The sequence below is a fragment of the Numida meleagris genome, chromosome 1, assembly GCF_002078875.1.
Source record: "Numida meleagris isolate 19003 breed g44 Domestic line chromosome 1, NumMel1.0, whole genome shotgun sequence".
Lineage (NCBI taxonomy): Eukaryota > Metazoa > Chordata > Aves > Galliformes > Numididae > Numida > Numida meleagris.
Window position 1 is genome coordinate 176,900,157 of NC_034409.1, and position 21,356 is coordinate 176,921,512.

The 21,356-nt window shown below is 36.9% G+C and overlaps 1 protein-coding gene across 10 annotated transcripts in view; it reads right to left on the minus strand.

Moving 5' to 3' along the window:
• Positions 1-21,356, minus strand: part of ZMYM2 (zinc finger MYM-type containing 2) — a 93,710-nt gene that overhangs the window by 33,882 nt on the left and 38,472 nt on the right. For 9 of the 10 annotated variants that reach the window (XM_021379880.1, XM_021379834.1, XM_021379824.1 and 6 more), the window contains 4 exons: positions 10,112-10,262; positions 9,215-9,330; positions 3,562-3,678; positions 2,837-2,987 (listed from right to left, as the gene is read on the minus strand). In XM_021379880.1, the coding sequence (XP_021235555.1) occupies positions 2,837-2,987; positions 3,562-3,678; positions 9,215-9,330; positions 10,112-10,262 (535 nt within the window). The remainder of the gene's footprint in view (positions 1-2,836; positions 2,988-3,561; positions 3,679-9,214; positions 9,331-10,111; positions 10,263-21,356) is intronic. The other variant, XM_021379861.1, reaches the window with a different exon arrangement.

Consider the following 21,356-nt stretch of genomic DNA (forward strand, 5'->3'; position numbering starts at 1 on the left):
CACTAGGTAGACATAAGCAGTCAAGTGGTATTTGTGGTTTCCCATGAGTTTGCTTGAAGATGAATAAACACTCTTAAAGGAATTTCAACATCACCTGTTTAGCTGCTTTTGAATTTACTTAGAAGCCTGCTTCAACAAATACAGACTTGAAATTGGCCAGAATTTTCCTGTTAGGAGTTTGATTTCTTCCAAAAACACCAATATCTTTTGTGACTTTGGTATTTCTTCTCAAATCATAACACAATGTCTTTTGGTGAAGAGTAACTATATGCTCACCAAAATAATCTTTGCTGCTGGAGTTTCTTGAACAATTTGCAATAATAAAACCAGCATGGACCACAGCTTCTCTGAGCAGCCTGTTTCATGACCTCACCACTCTCTCAGTGAAAAATTTCCCCATCACCTACTCTAAATCTCCTCTTTTTTAGTTTGAAGTCACTCTCCCTTATCCAGTCACTATCTACTTGTGTAAAAAGTTCGTTTCCCTCCTGTTTATGAGCTCCCTTCAAGTATTGGAAGGTCACAATGAGGTCTCCTCATAGCCTTCTCTTCTCCAGGCTGAGCAAGCCCATATCCCTCAGCCTGACTTCGAACGGGAGGTGCTCCAGCCCTCTGATCATCCTCATGGCCCTCCTCTGGACCCGTTTCAATGGCTCCGCAGTTTTCTTGTGCTGGAGGACACAGGTTTGGACACAGTGCTCCAGATGGGGCCCTGTGACAGCGGAGCAGATGGGGACAATCCCCTCCCTCTCCCTTCTGGCCACTCCTCTTGATGCAGCCCAGGATGCTGTTGGCCTTCTGGGTTGCAAGTGTGCACTGCAGGCTCGTGCCCAGCTTTTCACTCACCAGGACAACCAAGTCCTTCTCCACAGGGCTGCTCTCAATGAGTTCTTCTCCCAGTCTCTACACATATCGGATTGCTCCAACCGAAGTGCAACACCCTGCACTTGGCCTTGTTGAATCTCATTAGATTCACATGGGCCCACTTCTCAAGCCTGTCCAGGTCCCTCTGGATTGTATCCCTTCTTTCTGTTGTATTAACTCCACATCTCAGTTTGGCATTGTCTGCAAAATTGGTGAGGGTGCATTAGATCCTATCACCGTTGTAATTGATAAAGATGTTAAAGAGTGTAGGTCCCAAAACGAACCCCTTGTGGGTGCCACTTGTCACTAGACTCCATACAGCTATTGACCACAAGCCCCTGGCAAATAACTAGTTTTCCTACAGAAATCAGGGCGTAAATCGTTTCTACAGAGCTTTCATGCAGGTCAGCAATTCATTTTCATCAGGAAATAGACAGATTTTTTTCGTATGCATCACAAAGTAGACCTAAGCTACAAGCTAGTGGTTTTGTGCCACAGTTATTCGAGTTACAACTTACTTAGTGGTGCTTTTTAGTATGTTCTGTTATTCAGTGGTTCTGATAGTCACAACAAGTCAAAAAAAACCTCATGGTAACATTTGATGTATTTTCCCTCAAAGATCATCTCTGCTCTCCAGATGGTTGTCCAACATATGCAGATTCAGGACCAACACTAAGCCTTCCAACAATGGATTCTCTCCATCCAGTAACTGTATTTATGCAGGAGAGAATGTTTCACTCCTTCCCCAAATTTTCCAATAGGAAATACAAATCCCTACTCATTCTAAGCCTCCTCATAAAAAAAAAATGTCTCTATAGAAGTAGTAATGTTGCACAGTTTGGCATTATGAATCTTACTGACTTCATTGCGGCAGTTGCTGGGATTTGAAATGAGGAAGTCCAAAGAATCCACAGTAATGCTGGTGTATTCTGTAATCTACAGCTCAAAGAAAGTTGCTTTCATTTTTGAATATATTCTGTGGAATTGGTTATTCACAGAAACAATTTCTAGCTAGATGTTATTGAGTTGCAATACACTGTGAAATTGGGCCTTCTGTTTTTCCTCTCCAGCTATCACTTTGCAGTCCAGAACACTAGAAAGTAGTGATGGAGAAGACATCTATGCCACCACCACATTCCATTCAACAGAAACAAAAGATTCCAAAGTCCAGAGCTATAACAAATACAGGAAGGAAAATGCCGCCAGCCACAAACTCCACTCCTCTCCAGGCTCATAAGGACTCTTCAACAAGTAAGCACATTTGTTACATCTTATCAAACAATAGCGAAAGCATTATCGTTCCATCTACTTAAAAAAATTTACGACATCCTCTCAAGACAGGTCATCCAAACTTGTAGCTAAAGTTCTAAGATCAGGATTAAATACCAGTTATCAAAGGACAGTTCACCAAAAGTGGAAAGGTGAAGACTATTTTCTGTTTCTATTAAGACAATATTTTGATGCATCTTTAAAAAATTCTATGCAATTTGTGTAGTCTTGTCTTTGTATAGTTTGCTTTCTTTCAGAAAATCTATGTAATCAGTCAGGAAAATTACAATGATACTACTCAGCCTACATCAAAAGGCATCATAGAAAGGTTATTCAAAGAATAATTCCAATGTTAATGCAAAAAGAATTTCCACTGTTGTATTAAAAAATACTAACCAAACAGAAATCTTGGTATTACTCAGTGTAGGCAGAGTGGGTATAGGCTCTGCTGCACACATTTCAAAACACGCTGTAAGTCTTGAAAAATTCAACAGGAGACCACAAAAGCAGCTCAGATGAATTAACAGGCAAATATACACTAATAATGAAGAAAATTTCTGATTCAGCCTCAGGTGCAACAGAATGAGCCGGTAACTTACGTTTTAACGTTAAATACTGGTACAGTAAGTCAACTGCAATAAAGCTACAATGACCTCAGGAAAACATACAAACAAAAAAAAAAGCAACTCAAATACATACATACCTTCACTACAAAATGGTCTTTTGATGCCAGAGAAATTCACCGTTTCATGCAGTGTTTTCTCCTCTTGACAGTATTCACAGTATGTAACTATGCAGTGTAGTTTCTTATAATCATCAGAACATGCTCTGCTGCAGAATTGATACACTTTATTCTAAACACAAAATTACAGAGCATCACAAAGAGGGTTAACATGAAATCTTAAGATCTGCTAAGTACAACTGCATATTTTTACATGCCATGTAAACAAACATGAAAGCATACAATTAGGGCATGGCTTCTTATGCTAAAAATGAGAAATGCTTACTCAAGTGCTACAAATAGTCAATTTATATGAAAACGCTAAATAGAAAAACATGGCAGTCACTCTTGGCATATCCTCTTCAGAACCTTCTGTATACAGAGCAGCCTAACAGTGGTCTATTCACACAGCTATTCAGTACAATAACTGAAGATAAAAGTAGATCACAAATTTTCAGCTGAGGTGAAAAATTACACTTCTCCTTAAATTCCACAGGTGTGTTTTTATTTGTTACATGAACAGATAATATGGATAATATGTTATCCATACCAAAGTTGAATTACATTCTACAGAACCACAGATTTTATTAACTTAAAAGTCTCAATGCCTTATAAAATAGCTATCTCGAAAAACCACATCACAGTTACAGGTTTAACCTTTTGTAAACATTTCACCATTCTAAAAATAAAAAGGAAGAACACTTTACCTCCCATTCTAGTACTTCTGGCTTTGAACAAAAAGAACTCTTGCAATAATTGCATTTCAATTGAATATCACCAGGAGACACAAACTGACCATTTGTTGAAGACTGAACACTGAGAGCCTGAAAAACAAAAACATATACATATACATCACTACAATTAGAGTTACTTTGAAAATGCATTTTTTGATTAAGCCTACATTGTCTGAAAATCTGGGAGTTTACAGATAAACACAAGAGCATTTCTAGGCAAAAGCACAGCAGGTTAGTCTTCTTCCTTCTTCTCCTGTCATCTTAGATTTTCCACACATGAACCTTTACCCTTGCTTTACCCTTGCATTTTGGTTCATATTTCTTTTATGTTACATTTCTAGTGTCTGTTATCTGAGATTAAAAAAAAAAAGGAAAGAACAACAAAAAAACCTCCCTAAACTGAACATCTGTTAATCCCAAAATACTTGCCTTACTTTGGTCAAAGAATTTCAGACAAAGACCCACAGAAATATTTTCAAATCCAAACCAGACCAAAGCAGATAATCACCACCTTCCCTAATAATATTATTTAAAAAAAAATAATTAAGTAACAGGCCTTTAGTGATAAACCTGCATCTACTCAGATTATGAGAGAACTAGCTAATAGTCCAGGCTGGCCTCAATGACCATGGCTGGAAGACACAATCCTTCAAATAGCCAGGACCCAAACAATTATGGGTTTTCAGATTGAGAGAAATATTATAGATTTCATATGTAGGAATAAGCTTTTATTTTTTAACTTGATAATTCACTTCGTGAATTTCTGCAACAATCAGTAGGTAGAGAACTCTACTTTATAGCACTAGTAGTCTTCCAGTAGGTCTTACATATATTCCCCAGACAATCTTTTGCATGTCCCTAGATCAGCCAACCACTGGCACATTACTCACGGAACACTCAAGACAAGGTTTGAATTAGTAGCAATCACGTACACCTGAAAGATCCAGAGTACAAATTCTTTATATCCATCTTCTCTACAAGTTTTCCCATACCATTCCCAACAAGACAGATGTTTTTAAAAACAAGATCTCCTTACACACATTTGTTACTACCTCCCCATTTCATACCAGTGAAAACGTGAAAGACTTGCATGAACAGAACACTACGCTTCAGACTGCCATGTTACTAAAACTTCATCTACACTAAGACAAATAAAAGTGGTTATTGACACATACCCTCATGTAACAAGGCCTATACTGCTGAGTGCTACCTGACAGTGACAACAGCATCATACAACAGATGGGCTACATCCTGTATAAGGAGTTTGCAGACACTGAAAAAAACATCACCTTTATCTCAATGGTCCATTTACCCACAACAACTTTGAAACAGTCTAGTGTACACATACAGCACTGCCAGATTTATCCCTCTATCTCCAGCAAACCTCCCTGCGGCTGAGAGAGGTTTCCTAGATTTTCTGCTGCTCTAAATGTGTAGCTTAAGAACTGTACTAACACAGGAGTTACAAAGGCATTTTGAGGTCAAGGTCCAACCTGTGCTTTTGTAGGTTTCCTCACAAAGCAAACACCATTCTCAACACAGGCTGCCATGTGGATTACATAATCGCAATGAAAACCCTGTAAGTTCTGGCTGAAAACAAAGAGAAATCACAAAGCAAACATACCTACCGCATCCAGTTCATGAATGAAGGAAATGTTAAAGAAGTAATAGATGTGACAATCTGTACAAGAATACTGAAGATAAAGGAAGGAATGAAGATCAAATACCGTAAGTGCTTACAAAAAAAAAAGTAAGTGTATTTCTGATGTCTGTAGTTACCATTAAATACAGCACCCCAAAACCCTTGAGGGCTATAGCATAAAAAATATTGATTTCTGTTATTTTCTGATGCGTGGCACTTTTACCTCTTTTTATTTATTTCTCCAGCTGTTTACTGCAATGGAAATTCAAGCCCTAACTAGTCTAGGAGACCAGCAGATGAAAACCTAAAGCTGAAGATATGAGAATCATGGAGTTTTAGACTGTTTAAAATTTTTTAGATTGTTTTAAATATTCTTTAAACAGTCTAAAGAATATTTACTTACAAGTGTAGACAAAATCTGAGTGATTAAGCATTAATGGTTCTAAAAGAAGAAGTGTGGGTTGGTTTTTTTGCTTTGTTTTTTAATCACAAACACTTATGGTCACTTTTTTTTTTTTTCAAGAAATCAGTAAAGAACTGAATTCACATCACTGATAGTTCTTAAGCAAGCAAAAATAATAGTTAAACCAAGAGTTAATCACAGCGTGATTTAGTATGTCTCCTTAAAGTTCCTATTACATTGCTTGCAATTAAGGACTGCTTCTGCATAGTGTTTTAGTGAGACAAGATGACAAGCATGTAGTATTTTCATCATCTTGTCTTCCCCCTAAATTACAAGATACTTAGAACAGACACTATCTTTAGGAATTATCTGGAAGCATTATTACACACAATCAATCACTGAGCTAGTAAACTCATTAAAATCTTTCACAGATCCCCATGAGTAGCAAGACTTCATTGGTACGCTTTATCAAATACATACTTGAAATCATATTCATGTATGTATGTATGTACATCTCTGAATTCAATCTTAATTTCTTGAACCTGTCCTGAATAGAAAGGGCATGGGAAGAGCCAAGCAAAACTAAACATCACCGTAAAGCCCTTTTCAGGCTTCAATACAACCAGCATAAACTGTTCTAAGATGTCACATCACAACTGAACACTAGGCAGACACTGCGCAGGAGTGTTCTGAGAAGACCAGTGCAGCACTACTGCTTCTGGCCTGCCCCTGCCACTCCCTGTCACCTCAGCAATAAATAACAGAAGGGTTATCCTTGCTCACGGCAATACAAAATCAAACTGTGGAAACATTCGTGTCTGTAAGTGTATATGTGGAAGGTGTAGCAGGCAGTCTAACTGCAGTCATTTTCTTTCTCTACTTCAAGAAAAAGAACTTTGAAAGAATCAAATTGTTCTTCATGAACATGAAAGAGAAGCAAATACATATGAGAAATCTTTTATGCAGAAGCATAACGTCACCCATCAGGACTGCGCAAAGGCAATATTAGGTACAAGTTAAATAGGGAAGGAACCAAACATCCTCCTTACCCTCACACACGATCCTTCCAAGCTCACCATGGAACCCTCAATTATTTTTATCACAATCAGATTTGGAACACTATCTCTATAACATGCATGCCAAGCATCAGCAACATGCTTCCACTTCAACAAATTCTTTTTTGAGAAAGAGTAAGAGAAAGTGAGAGAGATGTAAGGAGTGTAAGAGCACTTGCAGACATTACAATGATGGTAAGAGAGAGCACGACCCAGCTGTGAAAATACAGTGAGCAACCAGCTACACAAAGAAAGTACTTTTAATTCTTACACATACTGGTTCTACAATTCTTCAAATATATCCATAAACTGAAAAATAAAAGTTTTAGCACAAATTTTTTTAAAACTTCCTAAGTTTTGACAAGATAGCTTGTTTTCAAGACATTTATACTTTTACTGTTGCTAACTTTGGTAAGACATTTGTACCGAGCCTCCATGTTCACAAGAAACAAATAAGCAACTTTATGTCTCTTTAAGAAACAAGTTCAGTACAAGATCTTCAGCTGATCCAGGAAAGTTACTGACAGCAAAACTGGATTAAAACAATACAGCTTTGGAGCAGTTCTGCCCTTGCTCTCAAACGCCATCCTCCAACAGGAGCTTGAGAGAACAAGATACAGTTGCACTATTCTACTGCCAACTACTGAACAACGATTCCATCAGTCACACTATTTTCCCTTTCTTCACACTCTTTATTACAGGAATGAATGCTACTGCAGGCTGTCTGCATGGAGGGAAGCACAGATATGGATATAAGTTGCACAACAAGCAGTTTCGCTAAATCTACAAGTATTTTAATAGATTAAAGCAACAATTAGCTAGAAACATAAGGTTATACATAAAATAACCAACCCTAAAACACTGCAACCAAAATTAGGAATTTAAACATTCCGATCCATCTGTAAACCAAAAGGACTAAAAGTTTTTGCAGAAGGGAAGCAGAGACCTAGAACAGCAATTATTTTGCTGTGAGAAGGATAATTCCTAACAGATTGAAGACTACAGAAAAAATAGGACAGTAAGAGAAATGGATTAATATAGCACCAGAAAAGTAAAACAAAAGTTATCCACATTAGGAAACAGTGAAAAGTATGGAGAATCATAATATATCAGTTATTTTTTCAAAAGATCATTACAGAAAGTATTCCAACGTGACTGAATGAAATAAATTTAGTTCAGTCCCCAATGTGTCACATGTCCAAAGCTCACATTGTGCTGTACAATTCCCTTCCCATCTAAATACTAAGTGAACAGAAGAAGCTCTTTTCATATGATCAGTTCTTATCTAATGATGAAAACATTTTGTTCTTCTAGACGCTGTATACATGGAAACTATCAAGAGCTAGAATCTGATAGACCACCTTCGTGTCCTTGGTCTTACTAAGAACTTACAGACTGTACAACTGTTCTAATTAAACTCCACCACAACATTAAAGAGAGACCAACACATAGTGCTGAAACCACATCAGAAGCATTAGCAACGTCTCATTAAGAACCCACAGCAGCATCAAGAGAACTGCAGTTATATTCAATAATGTTGCCAAATGCTGATTTCTCTGCAAATCCAAGAAGGCCCGGCCCAGGCTGCATTTGTCATTCACTACCTTTATTTTTCTCACTCAAATAACACAAAGTTTTCAATCTGAGAGCTCTTCGGGCTGCAATCAACTGTAAGACCACACAGAATGAAACAGAGGCTGAATGAGTTTGCAAGTACAACTGATTTGTCATTACATGGTTGAGGTTAAGGAAGTAATTAAGAGATTGGTTTGCAAAAATCTGCAAAATTTAATGACAAATGGGAAACCTCCATATGGGCGTAACCATCTCCTCACAAACTGAGCACCTACCAATCATACACCATACACTGTTTTTACATACAGAAAATTAAAAGTATCTTTGAAATGTTCTTTGATATCCTAGAGATTAATCATTACAATGCATTTTTACATATGCTTTAAATCATATTTAAATAGGATGCTTTCAAAAAGTACAACAGCCTCTTACAGTGTGCTTACCATTAGGCTTGCAACACTCTGGTTTCTGGACATCATTTAAACAGCTAGTTCCATCCACAGAAGTTCTAATGACTTAGTTCCTACCTTCCATTTCAGAGAGTCACTATTCCTGATGTCACACACCTTTGTTAGCAAAATATATATATTATTCAACATGAGAATTATGTGACTGCAGTTAGCACAAATGAGATGAAATGTGTTAATTATCAATGCACAATAGCAAAACTCACCTCTTTATAGAGGTTGGAGTGGGAAAAATACAGTGGGCAATGGTACTGGTTTGTGTTCTCTTATAGCATCAAGGAGAAATGCATTATCGTTTAGGATGTTAGCCAGGGTTATTATGAAACAGTAATTTCAAAAGAAATTGTTATGAGCCATAAGCATCTATGTTAATCAAAAGCCATAAACATGTATATAAAAGCAAATTAATTGTATATGCAAATACTTAACACAAACACAGGTACACAAATATTAAGGGAGGAAAATATTTAACACAACAGCTAACCTGAAATTTAGCTACACAACTGGAACTGCAAAAGTTGTACAGTTTTCCATCAGGCATTGTGGCTTGATACTGAGGTAAAGAGTTTCGTTTACAAAAGTGGCAAATAATTTCCATACCTAAAAGAAAAACGTAGTTTACAAACAAAATTAATACAAAATAGTAATGCAAGAAATACTGGGTTACAGGTCAGCTTTTCAATGTAAAAAGCTAAATTTTTTCTGTTTTCCAGCCAGCTTCTAAGTCACATAACACAGAAAAAATCATGGAGAGTTTTTTTTTGCTGAATTCTTCCATTAAGGCTCAGCACTAAATATGAAGCAGTACCACCTTCTACAAAACTCAGTAGACCACTTTGAACTTAGAGTCTGATGAACTGAGACTAGGTCTCCTTTGTGTATTGAAGAACACAAGTTTTGAACTTAGCCATTTCTTTCACCCAGGTTAAGCATCTTTCCTTGAGAATATCTACATACATTACAACTACCTACATCCTTCACCAAGAGATAAAATTTATCAACAATTGCTTGAGGAGATAAAATGGAGTGGCACCAAGACAAGAAAATATTAATTCACAAGCATGGTAACTGCATTGTCATTCTGTGGCAGACCAGAACACATTATGTCTCAACCTTTTTTTACCCAGAAGCCTTAAACCTGCTGAAGAGTTCCAGAAATCATGCAAAAGGTCAGTGAGGAGAAGTCTCTTCCATGGGTTCCTCGACTAGTGTTAAATATAAGATAATCTTTTTATAAAATCTACATTTAAAACCTAAAGTCACTAAGCATCTTCATTGATCCATTCTAAAACAAGATAATCCACTCCCACTGTTCAAATAAAAAAGAAAAAATCAGGTCTACTCTTATCAGTGAAGAATATCTATCATCCTTGTCACTTACTTTGTGATTCTGCATATTTTGATTTGTGTGTGTTCATGCATGCAGTTGAGCAGTATGGCTCCAAATATCCATTAGGTCCTATGCACTGAGTCATGTCAAAAAACCTGCACTGAGCTCTGCAGCCAGTACAAGATGTTAATTTGCCATATTTCTAAAACATAAAACAAAGCAAAACAATTCATTAGTTAAAACTATGTTTGGCTTTTGGTTTTACATTTTAGTATAACAAACACAGAGGAAAACTTATTTACTTCTGCAGTTCTCTCCCCCATCAGAACTTCCCTATATTAACTGACTCTCATAATCACCTTCTCAAATGCCACTGGCACTATGGTTGGGTCTTTCCCTCCTGGAGGGAAAATGGTTAAAATTAAATGTCTCTGTAAAAACAAAAAACATACAAACTCTGAAAAAATAAAATGATAAAATAACCACCCACCACCTACAAACTGTGAACTGTGATAGGAGAATACAAGCTCGGATGAGTTAGAGAGTTTGAAACAACAGTTTCTCTCTCCTTGATGGTGGGACAATGACTTCTTGTATGACAAGAAATAGCAGTTCAGCATGACGTAAATAATGGTGCTAAACCTGGGGAAAAAACATAGTATTCTTCACCCAAACATCCTTAATATTCCTATGAGTTAGCTGAAGTTGCTTAATAAAAACACTCATTGGAGAACTTTTCTAGCTTCTAAAGTCTCTTAGTTCTGGTCTGCCACACAGAAAATATACACTGCAGAGTTCCTGTGATCCTCATTTGACCCAGTGAGGAACTGCAACCCCACGCACCTGACACCACACTGAATTTTGGCATCTCTCAGTACCATAGTCAGACAAGGAACAGTTTCCCACAGAATGGAATAAATGTTCTATGAAAAGCAAAGAAATATACCACCAAGCAGAAATACCAATTGTAAAGCAAGAAGACAAAACTCAGTAATTCTGACCTGCCACTTGCACTGTTTACCTATCAGCAAAGTATGCACCTCATGCACCATAGAGAAATGTCTATACACCTTCCTTGGTTAGAGAACTCTTAGTTTAAACTATGATGAGTCACATCAGACAAACAGACAGGCAGCTTACTAAGTATTAGGAAAATACTCTACTGAAACTTCTTCCACAGACTGGGTGTAGCATCTTCCAGAGACCAACAAAATTTCAAGATACTACAGCAACTTCAAAATTTGCACATGCCACTTAAATGAAACCTTTACTGTGGATTCCCTCCTAAAAGGAGGCTGTGCCAAGATATCAAGCTTCTACCTATAGGATAGTATTTTACACAGTTCCAATATCCTGCCTTCCCATCTTGCTTTAATTTTTTGTCTTTAAAAATATTACCAATACCTGATAATCCTCCTCATCAGCCACAATACTGGAAAAATTCATACTAGGTACCAAGATCAAAATGCAGCCAGTGACCTATGACTTAAAGCTATTCTGCCAATACATGCTTATCTCCTCTGGCATGCTGAAGAGACAAAACTGGAAATTAAGAATACTTTCAGTTATGTCAGTGAGAATACAGGTGATCACACTTTACATTGAGCTTTGCTTCTCTGAAAAAGTTCACTCAGCAATGACCATTAGAAACTAAGACTATACATGCACGTGGGTATTTCTAGAACAAAATGAAATACAAATCTATAAGTCCTGGTGGAAATGATGATACAGCTTAACAAACAGCATTCAGGAACGTAATCAGAAAACAACAGAGTTAAGTGGAACTTCCACAAGTTCTCAGTCTGAAATAAAAATCAGACTACAAGAGATGGCAAGACAAAAATACTTTATAGAAGAAATTATAATAAGCTGATCAGTACTTACTACACTTACTTATTTTGGAAGCAGTCGCTTCCAAAGGCTTGGCATCTCCTTTAAGCTGAACTTTGTGTACTTTTATTACTATTGTCAGCATTCCCCAAACTTCTAAGTTTTAATATTCAAACTATTCAAAAACAAGAAGTAGATCAGCGCTGTTAAAGACATTCAAGTGCATCTGAAGCTGTTAATATATCTGTATTATATAGCTACACTGAAGATATATTTTAATAGTCCTCCACAAAGGCTTCCCCATTTACAGTGCTTCTCATGGTTCTCAGGTACTATTACATTTGCATTCTCACATTCATCACAACAGGTTGCCTTTCATCTCTAGGAATCTGCAGCATTCATTTCATCCTGTAGGAGTAAAATTTGAGAACCCTTTCTCTAAAAGTATTCTCGAAGCTGCAATAAGCAAGCATAAGATCCACTAAAGCTAAGAAGAATCACGTAAGTGCATAGGGTAGAAGAACACGAGGCATGTTTTTGGCCCAGAAGCAAGACAAATTATAGCGACAGATCTACAGTACCAAGAACAGTATAATGAGAGGCACTACAGATCAACTGTTTATTGTCTTTTTTAAGATAAGAACTCACTTGAAGTTCAACAGAAAGATGCTGAAGACAAACAAAAGTGGATGGCTCTTCACATAACAAGGTCACCACTTCTTAGTGAAGAGTGTCATGGATGCTAACACTGTGTGTGTGTTTATTGGGAGCCATACAAGCACTCAAAACACTCACTAAAAAGAGTAAACAGGATCCTTTCATCTAGAGAGTCAGAAGCCCAGGAGAAAATATCATCAACACACCTGTCCTGGAATGCCCGCTTCCATGCACTGCAGACATCACAATTCCTGATGTGAACCAGTACACTTGTTCTCATTCCCTTACTATGGAATATTTTTCTGTCTAATTGAACTTGAATAATTTTTGCCATTCACAAGGAAAAGGGAGTTTAGAAAAGAAAACTAAAGAAAAACAAAGCTGTATCTGCGCTGTTAATATTTCATGAGACAAAAAAATTAGTAGAGAAAATAATGGAACAAGGAATACTGAAATCTTCGTTATTGACTAAGAGGGAAAGAAAACATATAACTTCTCCATTTCATTTTAAACATCACTGCTTTGTTCCTCATTTCAGAAGCACAGAATCACACAGGCAGGAAGGGACTTCCAGAGATCTCCAGAGATCAGGTGCAATCCACTGCTTAATGCAGGTCCAGAGCTGGTTGCTCAGGTCTTGTTCAGTCAAATTCAATCATCTTCAAGGACAGGCATCCCACAGCCTCTTTGAAAAAAACCTCTCTGAAGTATTTCATCAGCCTCCCAGATTAAAAACAAACAAACAACAAAAAAACTTCTCCTTGTATCTAATCAAATGTCCCTTAGTTTTAAAATAGTGGCTGTCGCCTCATCCTTCCACTGTGCACCTCTGTCACAGCCCAATCCCATCCTCTGTTTAACCTCCCTCACCTCCCCTCAGCCTTCTCAAGCCTCAACTCATCTCTCTCAAAGCTGTTCTCCCCTGTCATGTTCTCCAGCCTTTGAAAACATCTTGGTAGCTTTCCACTTGACCTACTTTAATACGTCAACATTTTTCATCGTGGAGAATCCAAAACTGGATACCTTGCTCCACAATCAGTCTCTGAAGTGCAGATCAAAGGGGAAAAATAACTTCCCTTGACCTGTTCATCACTCCCTTGCTAATATAGTAGTAAGTTGTAGTAAGTTGCCTAGAGAGGCTGTAGAGTTTTCATCCTCTGAAATACTCAAAACTATGGATTTGGTCCTTGCAACATAGCTCTAGGTGGCCTGGGCTGAACAGAGGGAAGGATGCAACTCTCCAGAGGTGTATTCCAACTTCAGTTATTCTGTGATTTTGTGGTATTGCCTAGGACGCAGTTGGAAGTCTTTACTGTAAGGGCACACTGCTAACTTCAGTTCAGCCTGTCCATCACAATACCCAAAACTTTTTCTCCAAAGCTGCTTTCTTAGCGGTCATCTCCCATTCTACATGAAAGACCGACTTTACCTTGCTCTCTCTCTGATACCTTAATGGTGGTCAAAAATGATAATGGATAAAAATGTATGCATTTCAAACTACTCTCAGTTTCAAAGCTTCAAAGATGGAATGAATTCAGAGCCAACCATCGTGACAGAGTACTAAGCATTCTCCTTCCAAGTACAATTTCCTGCAAATTCAAAAACCTCCACGCTATGCCCGAGTTTTTACAGTAACCTATGAACAATGTAAAATTACTGTCCTTAAATGTGATCAAGAAAATTTAAGTAAAACCACTATCAAATTAGTAAATAAAATAGTTTCAACTACATCATTAAGTAGAAAAAGATAAGCTAATATGGAGGCAAATTTTGTAGAAAATGGCAGATATCCTCTGAGGGGAAACTTGATGACTAAGTACATCTCTCCCTCACTCATCCATCTAGATTTTAGTTAGATCTCGTTAGTTTTTGACCTCTCCCAAAGCATAAAGTTTAAATATTGAACTAAACGTTTTTATTTTCTATTTAATTCTAAAATGACTCAGTCTTTCATGAGATGTTAGTAAACGTCAGTCTTCCTATTAGATTTCTAGATCTATTCTACGTTATAGAACTCAGGTCTATTTCATGATGTGTACCTCATGGTAGGTAACTTCAGGAAAGAAATATGACAAAACACTTCACACAGGTTCAAATTCTTATGATTCATTAGTTCAGTATACATTTAAAATCTTCATTCTATCAGCCAGGATCGTGTTTAATTCAAATTGATAGCTACAAAAGTCTATCAAGACAAGAAAAGAGAATAACTGGATATATTCCAGAAATAAAAGTACCGCTGCAACAGAAATGCAAACTTCTGGAAATAAAATTAATTTGGGAGGTGTTTAATTTACGTTTTTGCCATTATTAGCAACAATCCTTTTAGAAGAAGCCTTCCTTGATATCTTACTGAAAGGTTCAGGTTAAGAGCTCTTCTTGCACACGTCCCACTGAGAAGTAATGTCAAGCCCAAGAATAACTACCAGAATAACATTACAATTTCACAGCACTTCTGTGCCTCGCTTCTGTTTGCAACTAAAACTAATTGGTTTCCTTTATTGAACTTTCTGGCTGCAAGAGTATCTCAATAAAGGTTATTAGTGCCTAAGATCTAGGCACCTGTGCAGCAAGCTATTACTCTCCATTAAGAAGAGTAGTAGAGTAGTATTATCTTCTTTACATTTCTTCAGAAGGATGAAGAAAAACTGCAGTGTAATAGAATGTTCTTGCTACAATCACTCCCATGCAAGGGCCAGTAGATTGAGAACACTAGAAGACCAGCTGATTGCTACAAAGCTATAAAACAGCACAAAGATTTGTTTAAAGACAGAGGAAGTGCTTTGCAATTGAACTCATATGGCACACATTAGAAAGATCTGTAAATACTGTAGCTCTATGAAGTAACAGTTAAGTATTAGGAATAAGATTAAAAATAGGGAAAGCTTCTAGAAAATATTCTGGTGCAGAAACAGACTCAACTTGTGTTCAAACAGAATGGTAAAGGACAGAGAAGAGAAAAACTATTTAAGTACAATAGTACAGATATTCACTGCATGGAATTCTAGGATAACAGAGTTGCATCAGTAAGGCAATCAAGGAAGCAGCTGTTAAAGTGTTTCAGATTTATTTGAAAGAAGGATGGTCCAGATGGATCCAGAAGCAGCACACACATCTAAGAAAAGAAGCAGATGTCAGCAGAATCTGTAACAGCAAAGAAAGAAGGAACTATATTATTTATTCAGTCTTCTGTAATATCACACCCAAACTACCTCTCTAACAAGAAAACAACTGTAAACTCTTCCCTGCTCCAACTGAAGACTTTAAGATTAGTAACACCTCAAAAGCATTCACACAAGCCTTAAGAGCAAAGGTTGAAATAGTTGCTTTTATGGCCCCTGAACACCAAGTAATTTGTGTTTCAGCTGAACATGCTGAAGAAGCAAATGAACAGCACGTGCAGTAACTTTTCTCTAGCATCACTCTCTGCTGGTGCTCCTCTTTTTCTCAGTTTCACTTCCACTCTCCAAACACTTAGGGAAAACAGAGCTGAAAATCCCTTCCTCCCTTACCTCAAAGTTATTCTTACACTGACTAACTGAAAACTTTTCCTGTTTCAGCTCTGTGGTTTGCTTTTTCTCAACCTTCTTCAACGATCCCAGGTGCGGCGGTACACTGATGTGGCTATTTCCATTTCAACATCAATACCTAGACACAACACCTCCTTGCTTCCTCTTCATAATAATTTCCTGTGCTCCCTTGCAGACCACATCTCAAAATTTTAAGTGCATTTCTTCAGAAATAGACTTCTGATGTACCTACTTCACTATATCTATAAAACATGGGAGAGGAGGAAAATATCCTACACACTTAACTACTAATATCTCTACATAGTGTGTTTTTTAGTTTTGATTTTTAATTGAAGAGCAACAGACTCTGCATTTGAAGAAAGACATTTGAAATGTTAAAATAAAAAGCAGAAGAAAAGGATATTTTCTAGAGCAACTTGATTTGTATCAGAGACACAAGCAACTGGAGGTGTAAAACCAAGTGGCCTCAAAACACTAAAATAAAAAAAAAAAAGAGAAACAAAAACAAAATCTGAGCAGGAAGGAAGGGGAAATTACATAAGTCTTTATCTGTCAAGAAATGGTCATTTAAACCATGGGAGATGAGGTAGAAAAAATCTAGTTATTCCCATTTGTAGAGGTATAAGCTGTATCAGATTTGAGGTTACTTAAGCTAAGTGATAAGACAGATCACTTAATACCACATTAAGTATTACTTGGAGTTTAGACATCGGGGAAGATTTTCCACTGAGAAGGTGATGAGCTGCTGGAACAGGCTGCCCACAGAAGCTGTGGATGCCCTGTCTCTGGAGGTGTTTAACACCAGTTTGGATGGGGGCCCTGGGCAATCTGATCTAGCACTTGATCTAGCAGCTGGCAACCCTGCCTGCAGCAGGGGGTGGAACTTGATGATCCTTGAAGTTTCTTCCAACCCAAGCCATTCTATCTATAAAGTCAGACAGAATTAGTTTGCTACCTGAGAAAGAGGCTCTACCATTAAATCAGTTTGATTTAAATGCTGGAACCACAACACTGTCTCTTTGAAGAGACCAGAAATAAGAAGTAAAAAAATTGAGAAGTCAGCATTTCTAGGGGCTGCTCAACCTCCACAGTCACTAGTTTTATCAGCTGTATTTATTGAAACACAGTCATTTGTAACAATAGGTTAAAGAGCAGTGACAATTGCATGAAGCAAATTACATAACTATTTGTACTACCAAAAAAAAAATTCACCAAAACAAAAAAACATCCAACCCCAGCAACCCCCCCAAAATAGAAACAGCAGTACAGATCAGTCTTAGTACTCAAGAAGCATGGAAAATCACAGACACTGCATTGAGCAAGTTAAAAACCCTAAGTACTTCGATTGTAATACTATGCCACACGATATTTTAGCAAAGCATTCAATAAAATTTAAACCAGTAGATAGCAGTACCTTTTGTGAGAGTAAATATGAACTCTAATAATATTACTAGGCTGCAGAACAGGTATGTATGTAACAGTATATACTGATGGTTCCTAAACCTCTGTACACATAAAGTAGATGGAGTAAGTTTTAAGAAGACTTTCACAGAATAAAATGTAAAGCAAAGAACAGAATTCAAAGAAAGAAAAAGCTGCCTGGGTTGGGCTTTTTCTATTGCTTTTCTGTAAGTGAACAGATAGCTTGAGGAGATGGCACAGCTTGGTTAGTCTTTAAGCACATTCAAGAAGTCTTCATCTAAACAAGCAAGACAAACGCAATACACTTCCATTCAATGCTGAAGAAAAATTTTCACGAGATAAAAGATATTGCACAGCTATTTTTTTTGACAGCACATGAAGACCACTGCTTTTAAGAAGCACCCAAAGCAACAAAGTCCAACCACATCTTAACAAGAATTTTAGTTAAGGAAACAAGAAAAAAAAGCAACAATGAAAGAAAAAAGTAAAGGAATGTTAGTAAAGCATCAAATGCCTTTCATGTCAGAATCAAGAGCACTGGACTGATTAGGCCATTAAGCAAAGCAGTTAAAGAATGCAGCTGTTAAGTCAGAAGGTGTTGCTGGTAGCACAAGCCAAGTCATGGAATTCACTTCTTACTTAGAACAAGGTTGTCAGATCCGTATCTGCTCCAACAAACCAAGGCACAAACAAGATTGAAACTAAGTGAAAATGAAGGCGGTTACTTTTGGGTTTTTTTGGTACAGAGTATCTAAAATAGTATCTGGAGCAGAAACACTGAAACAATGTACATAACTGCTTTGGTTAATATGTCTTAATTGCAAGCGCATTTGAGGTCTGTTTCAATTTGTTGCACATAAAATGATTTTTAAAATGGGTAAATTCTTGTTTTAATTATGGGACACCTACTCAAAAGACATCAAAGTATTTCAGCATTTGCACAATTATGCAGGCAATACAGTCACCTCCTTGTCAGATACTAATCTCATTCATCTCCAGGGTTGTTTCTTGTTTTCTTTTTGCACCTTTAAGTCCTTGCTTCCCTAGATGTGAAGAGCCTGAACCTCAGCTCAAAACAAAATATACAATCAAGTAGTAGTAGTTGTTCGCAGGTTTACAAAATAAAAATTAATAAATCTGCTTCAGCAAGGATTTTCTTTTGACATCATTTTATCTGAAGTCATAGTGACTGTATTTTTCTGCATTTTTAGGGATGAAGGGTTTTAATGTTATTTTCTCTCTTGCTTTTTTTTCCCTTTTTTTTTAATAAACAGCTTGACTTGCACTTAGCTGTCTTCATGAACTGCTGCTTTGCTATCAGGAAACTAACTTGTTCTTGCATATAGTCAGTGATCATAAGTTAGGCTACGACTATCTAAATTTTTGTGGTTTTTCTCCCCCCTTGAGTTCTTAGTTTGTGCTCTCCTATTTATTCTCCAAAGTAAAAGAAACTTAAGCTCTGCAATTTCATCAGCTGTAGGTAAGGAGAGAGCCATCTCCTACCAGGAAAGCAGAAAACAGCACAGAAAATTCAAGACCATTTGTCTCACAGTTTTAAAGCAGGTTCTGAAATAGTACATAGAAAGCTACAGGCATCCATCATTTTTAAACATGATTTTGGCACTGCAGAAAAAGACCTACTCCCCATGGCAGGAAAAACTCTTATTTCCCTGCCTCCCACCAACACAGTCTAAGGCAGAGGAAAGAAACTCTTCATAAACGATGGATCACTTGAGCTCAGTGGCCATTCCAATAGCCACAGTAATTTTTATTGTGCACAACTTAATTTTTCATTCCAGGAAGAAAAACTGTCCATGATAAGTTGATAAAAATTGATTGTTCAAATCAGTGTAATATTTATTCAAAAAATAGAGATGAAGTATATAGATAGGTACAAGTAATGAAAACCAGTTTTCGTTTATTGCTACTACAAAAGTAAAGCATAGTGAGTCTTAGGACATTTACAATATAAACTGCTTAACAAAGCTCGTACCAGCAAAACCTATTTATTTTACAATAATGTAAGAAAACATTTGCTGAAACTTATGTGACACATAGTAACAAGTTGTATAGCACAACGCTGTAATAAAAAAATGACATCAACTTTTCCTACATTATTGATTCCAGTGTTTATTTCAGTATGTAACAGCAGTACTCCCATATTCTCTTCTTCCCTTAATAGCCTGATCTGAATCAAAAATTTCCAAGAAAATACCGTCACTACTGAAAAAAGAAACCTACAATTTACCCATTGTGGCCCAATGAGTTTTCAGTGACATTTTCCAAAATCTAAATTCCTTCTCAAAAACAGAATTTCCTTGAATACATTCAGTTCAAAAACCTTAATCAAAATGGAAGCTTAAACCTAAATGGACCTTGCTAGACAACTAGTTACTTTGAAATACCTACTGCTGCATCCTGAGCAACTTTGACACCTACAACAACATACTAATAAAGCTAACTCAAAATCAGTTCTTAAAAACACCCCCAAACTCCCATGCTCCATGAGCGTTTGAAATCTACCAGTGATTAACTACATTTAATCACCAGTCCAAACAAGATGCACATAAGCACTAGAGTTAAGCTTCTCACAGCCTGTTACAGTTCCCCAGCACCAAATATTTCCAGAAAAAAAAAACTTGTTTGAATAAAGCCTCCTGTCAGAACTGAATGCACCAAAACAATGTGAGTTTCCGAATTTTAAAGCTTCTCTTAAGGATCTGCACAATAATGTGCAATATCCACCACTACTTACGAAGATTCCAATGTTCTGCAAACTGTGACTCCTCCCCAAATCAAACTACAATATGCAACTTGCTACCCACACACTTCCCATTCTCAAATACACATCTAAACATAATGTACAAAAACATCTGAACAAACAGAGTACAGTCTGTAATGGAAGTAAAGTACAGATTTATCATTCAACCTCCCAAAATTCCACGTTCATTTCTTAATTCCATATGCAGTGCATGTTATATTGGTTGTGTGGGAATGTCTCAAGTTCAAAGTTAATCTCAAGCCTTTTTGTTTCTTCGAGAGACAGTATTCAACGTTTCTTCAAGTCTTCCCATGGCTTCTGGGCATGCCTATGTTTTTAGTATCTTGGAAACCTATCCTGTCCCTTTTGGATTAGCTGTGACAAAAGAACAATGCTCATGTTATGTTTTCAGTTACGCTATTTACATATGCATGTTTCCAGTATTGCCGTTTGCACATTGCATAGACATAAGAACAGACAACCCCAAAAGTAGCAAAACTGAATGTCCTAAGAGAAAATACAAACATACATGATGCAACATTATGGAACTTATTAACATCCAGTGCTGGTTTCTTGTTTCTCTTGGGTCACTGGTTTCTTAAAAAAAAAAATGGAAGGTGATGAAGAATGAACCCAAAGCAATGTGCAGCCCTGGGGTCACTCACATAGCCAAGCGTAAACTTTAAAATCAGGTAAAGAAATTAATTCCTAGTAAAACAGTAATTTCAGATTTCACAACACTATTCCTAGAAACTACAAGCAGTATATACTGAGAAAAAAAAAATTAAAAAATCTCCAAATTGCATATAATCCCCCAAAGTATTTAATATTTCAAATACTGTGATTAACATTTAAACCTTGCAAACAGTGTTAGCAGTGGTTCAGAGCTAAGTTGGCTCTGTAAAATGTAAAGTGCATCACTACTCACCAACAGATTTCTTGATTTGGAATTATTTTTAAGCATAAGTGAAACCCAAACCAAGTAAAAATGAAAACACGAAATTTAGCATACAGAACAATGAAAGTAACTATCAATTTCAAAATCTTACGATGTACAGTGAAGGAGATTAGACATAGTACAGGTATACAGTCAACG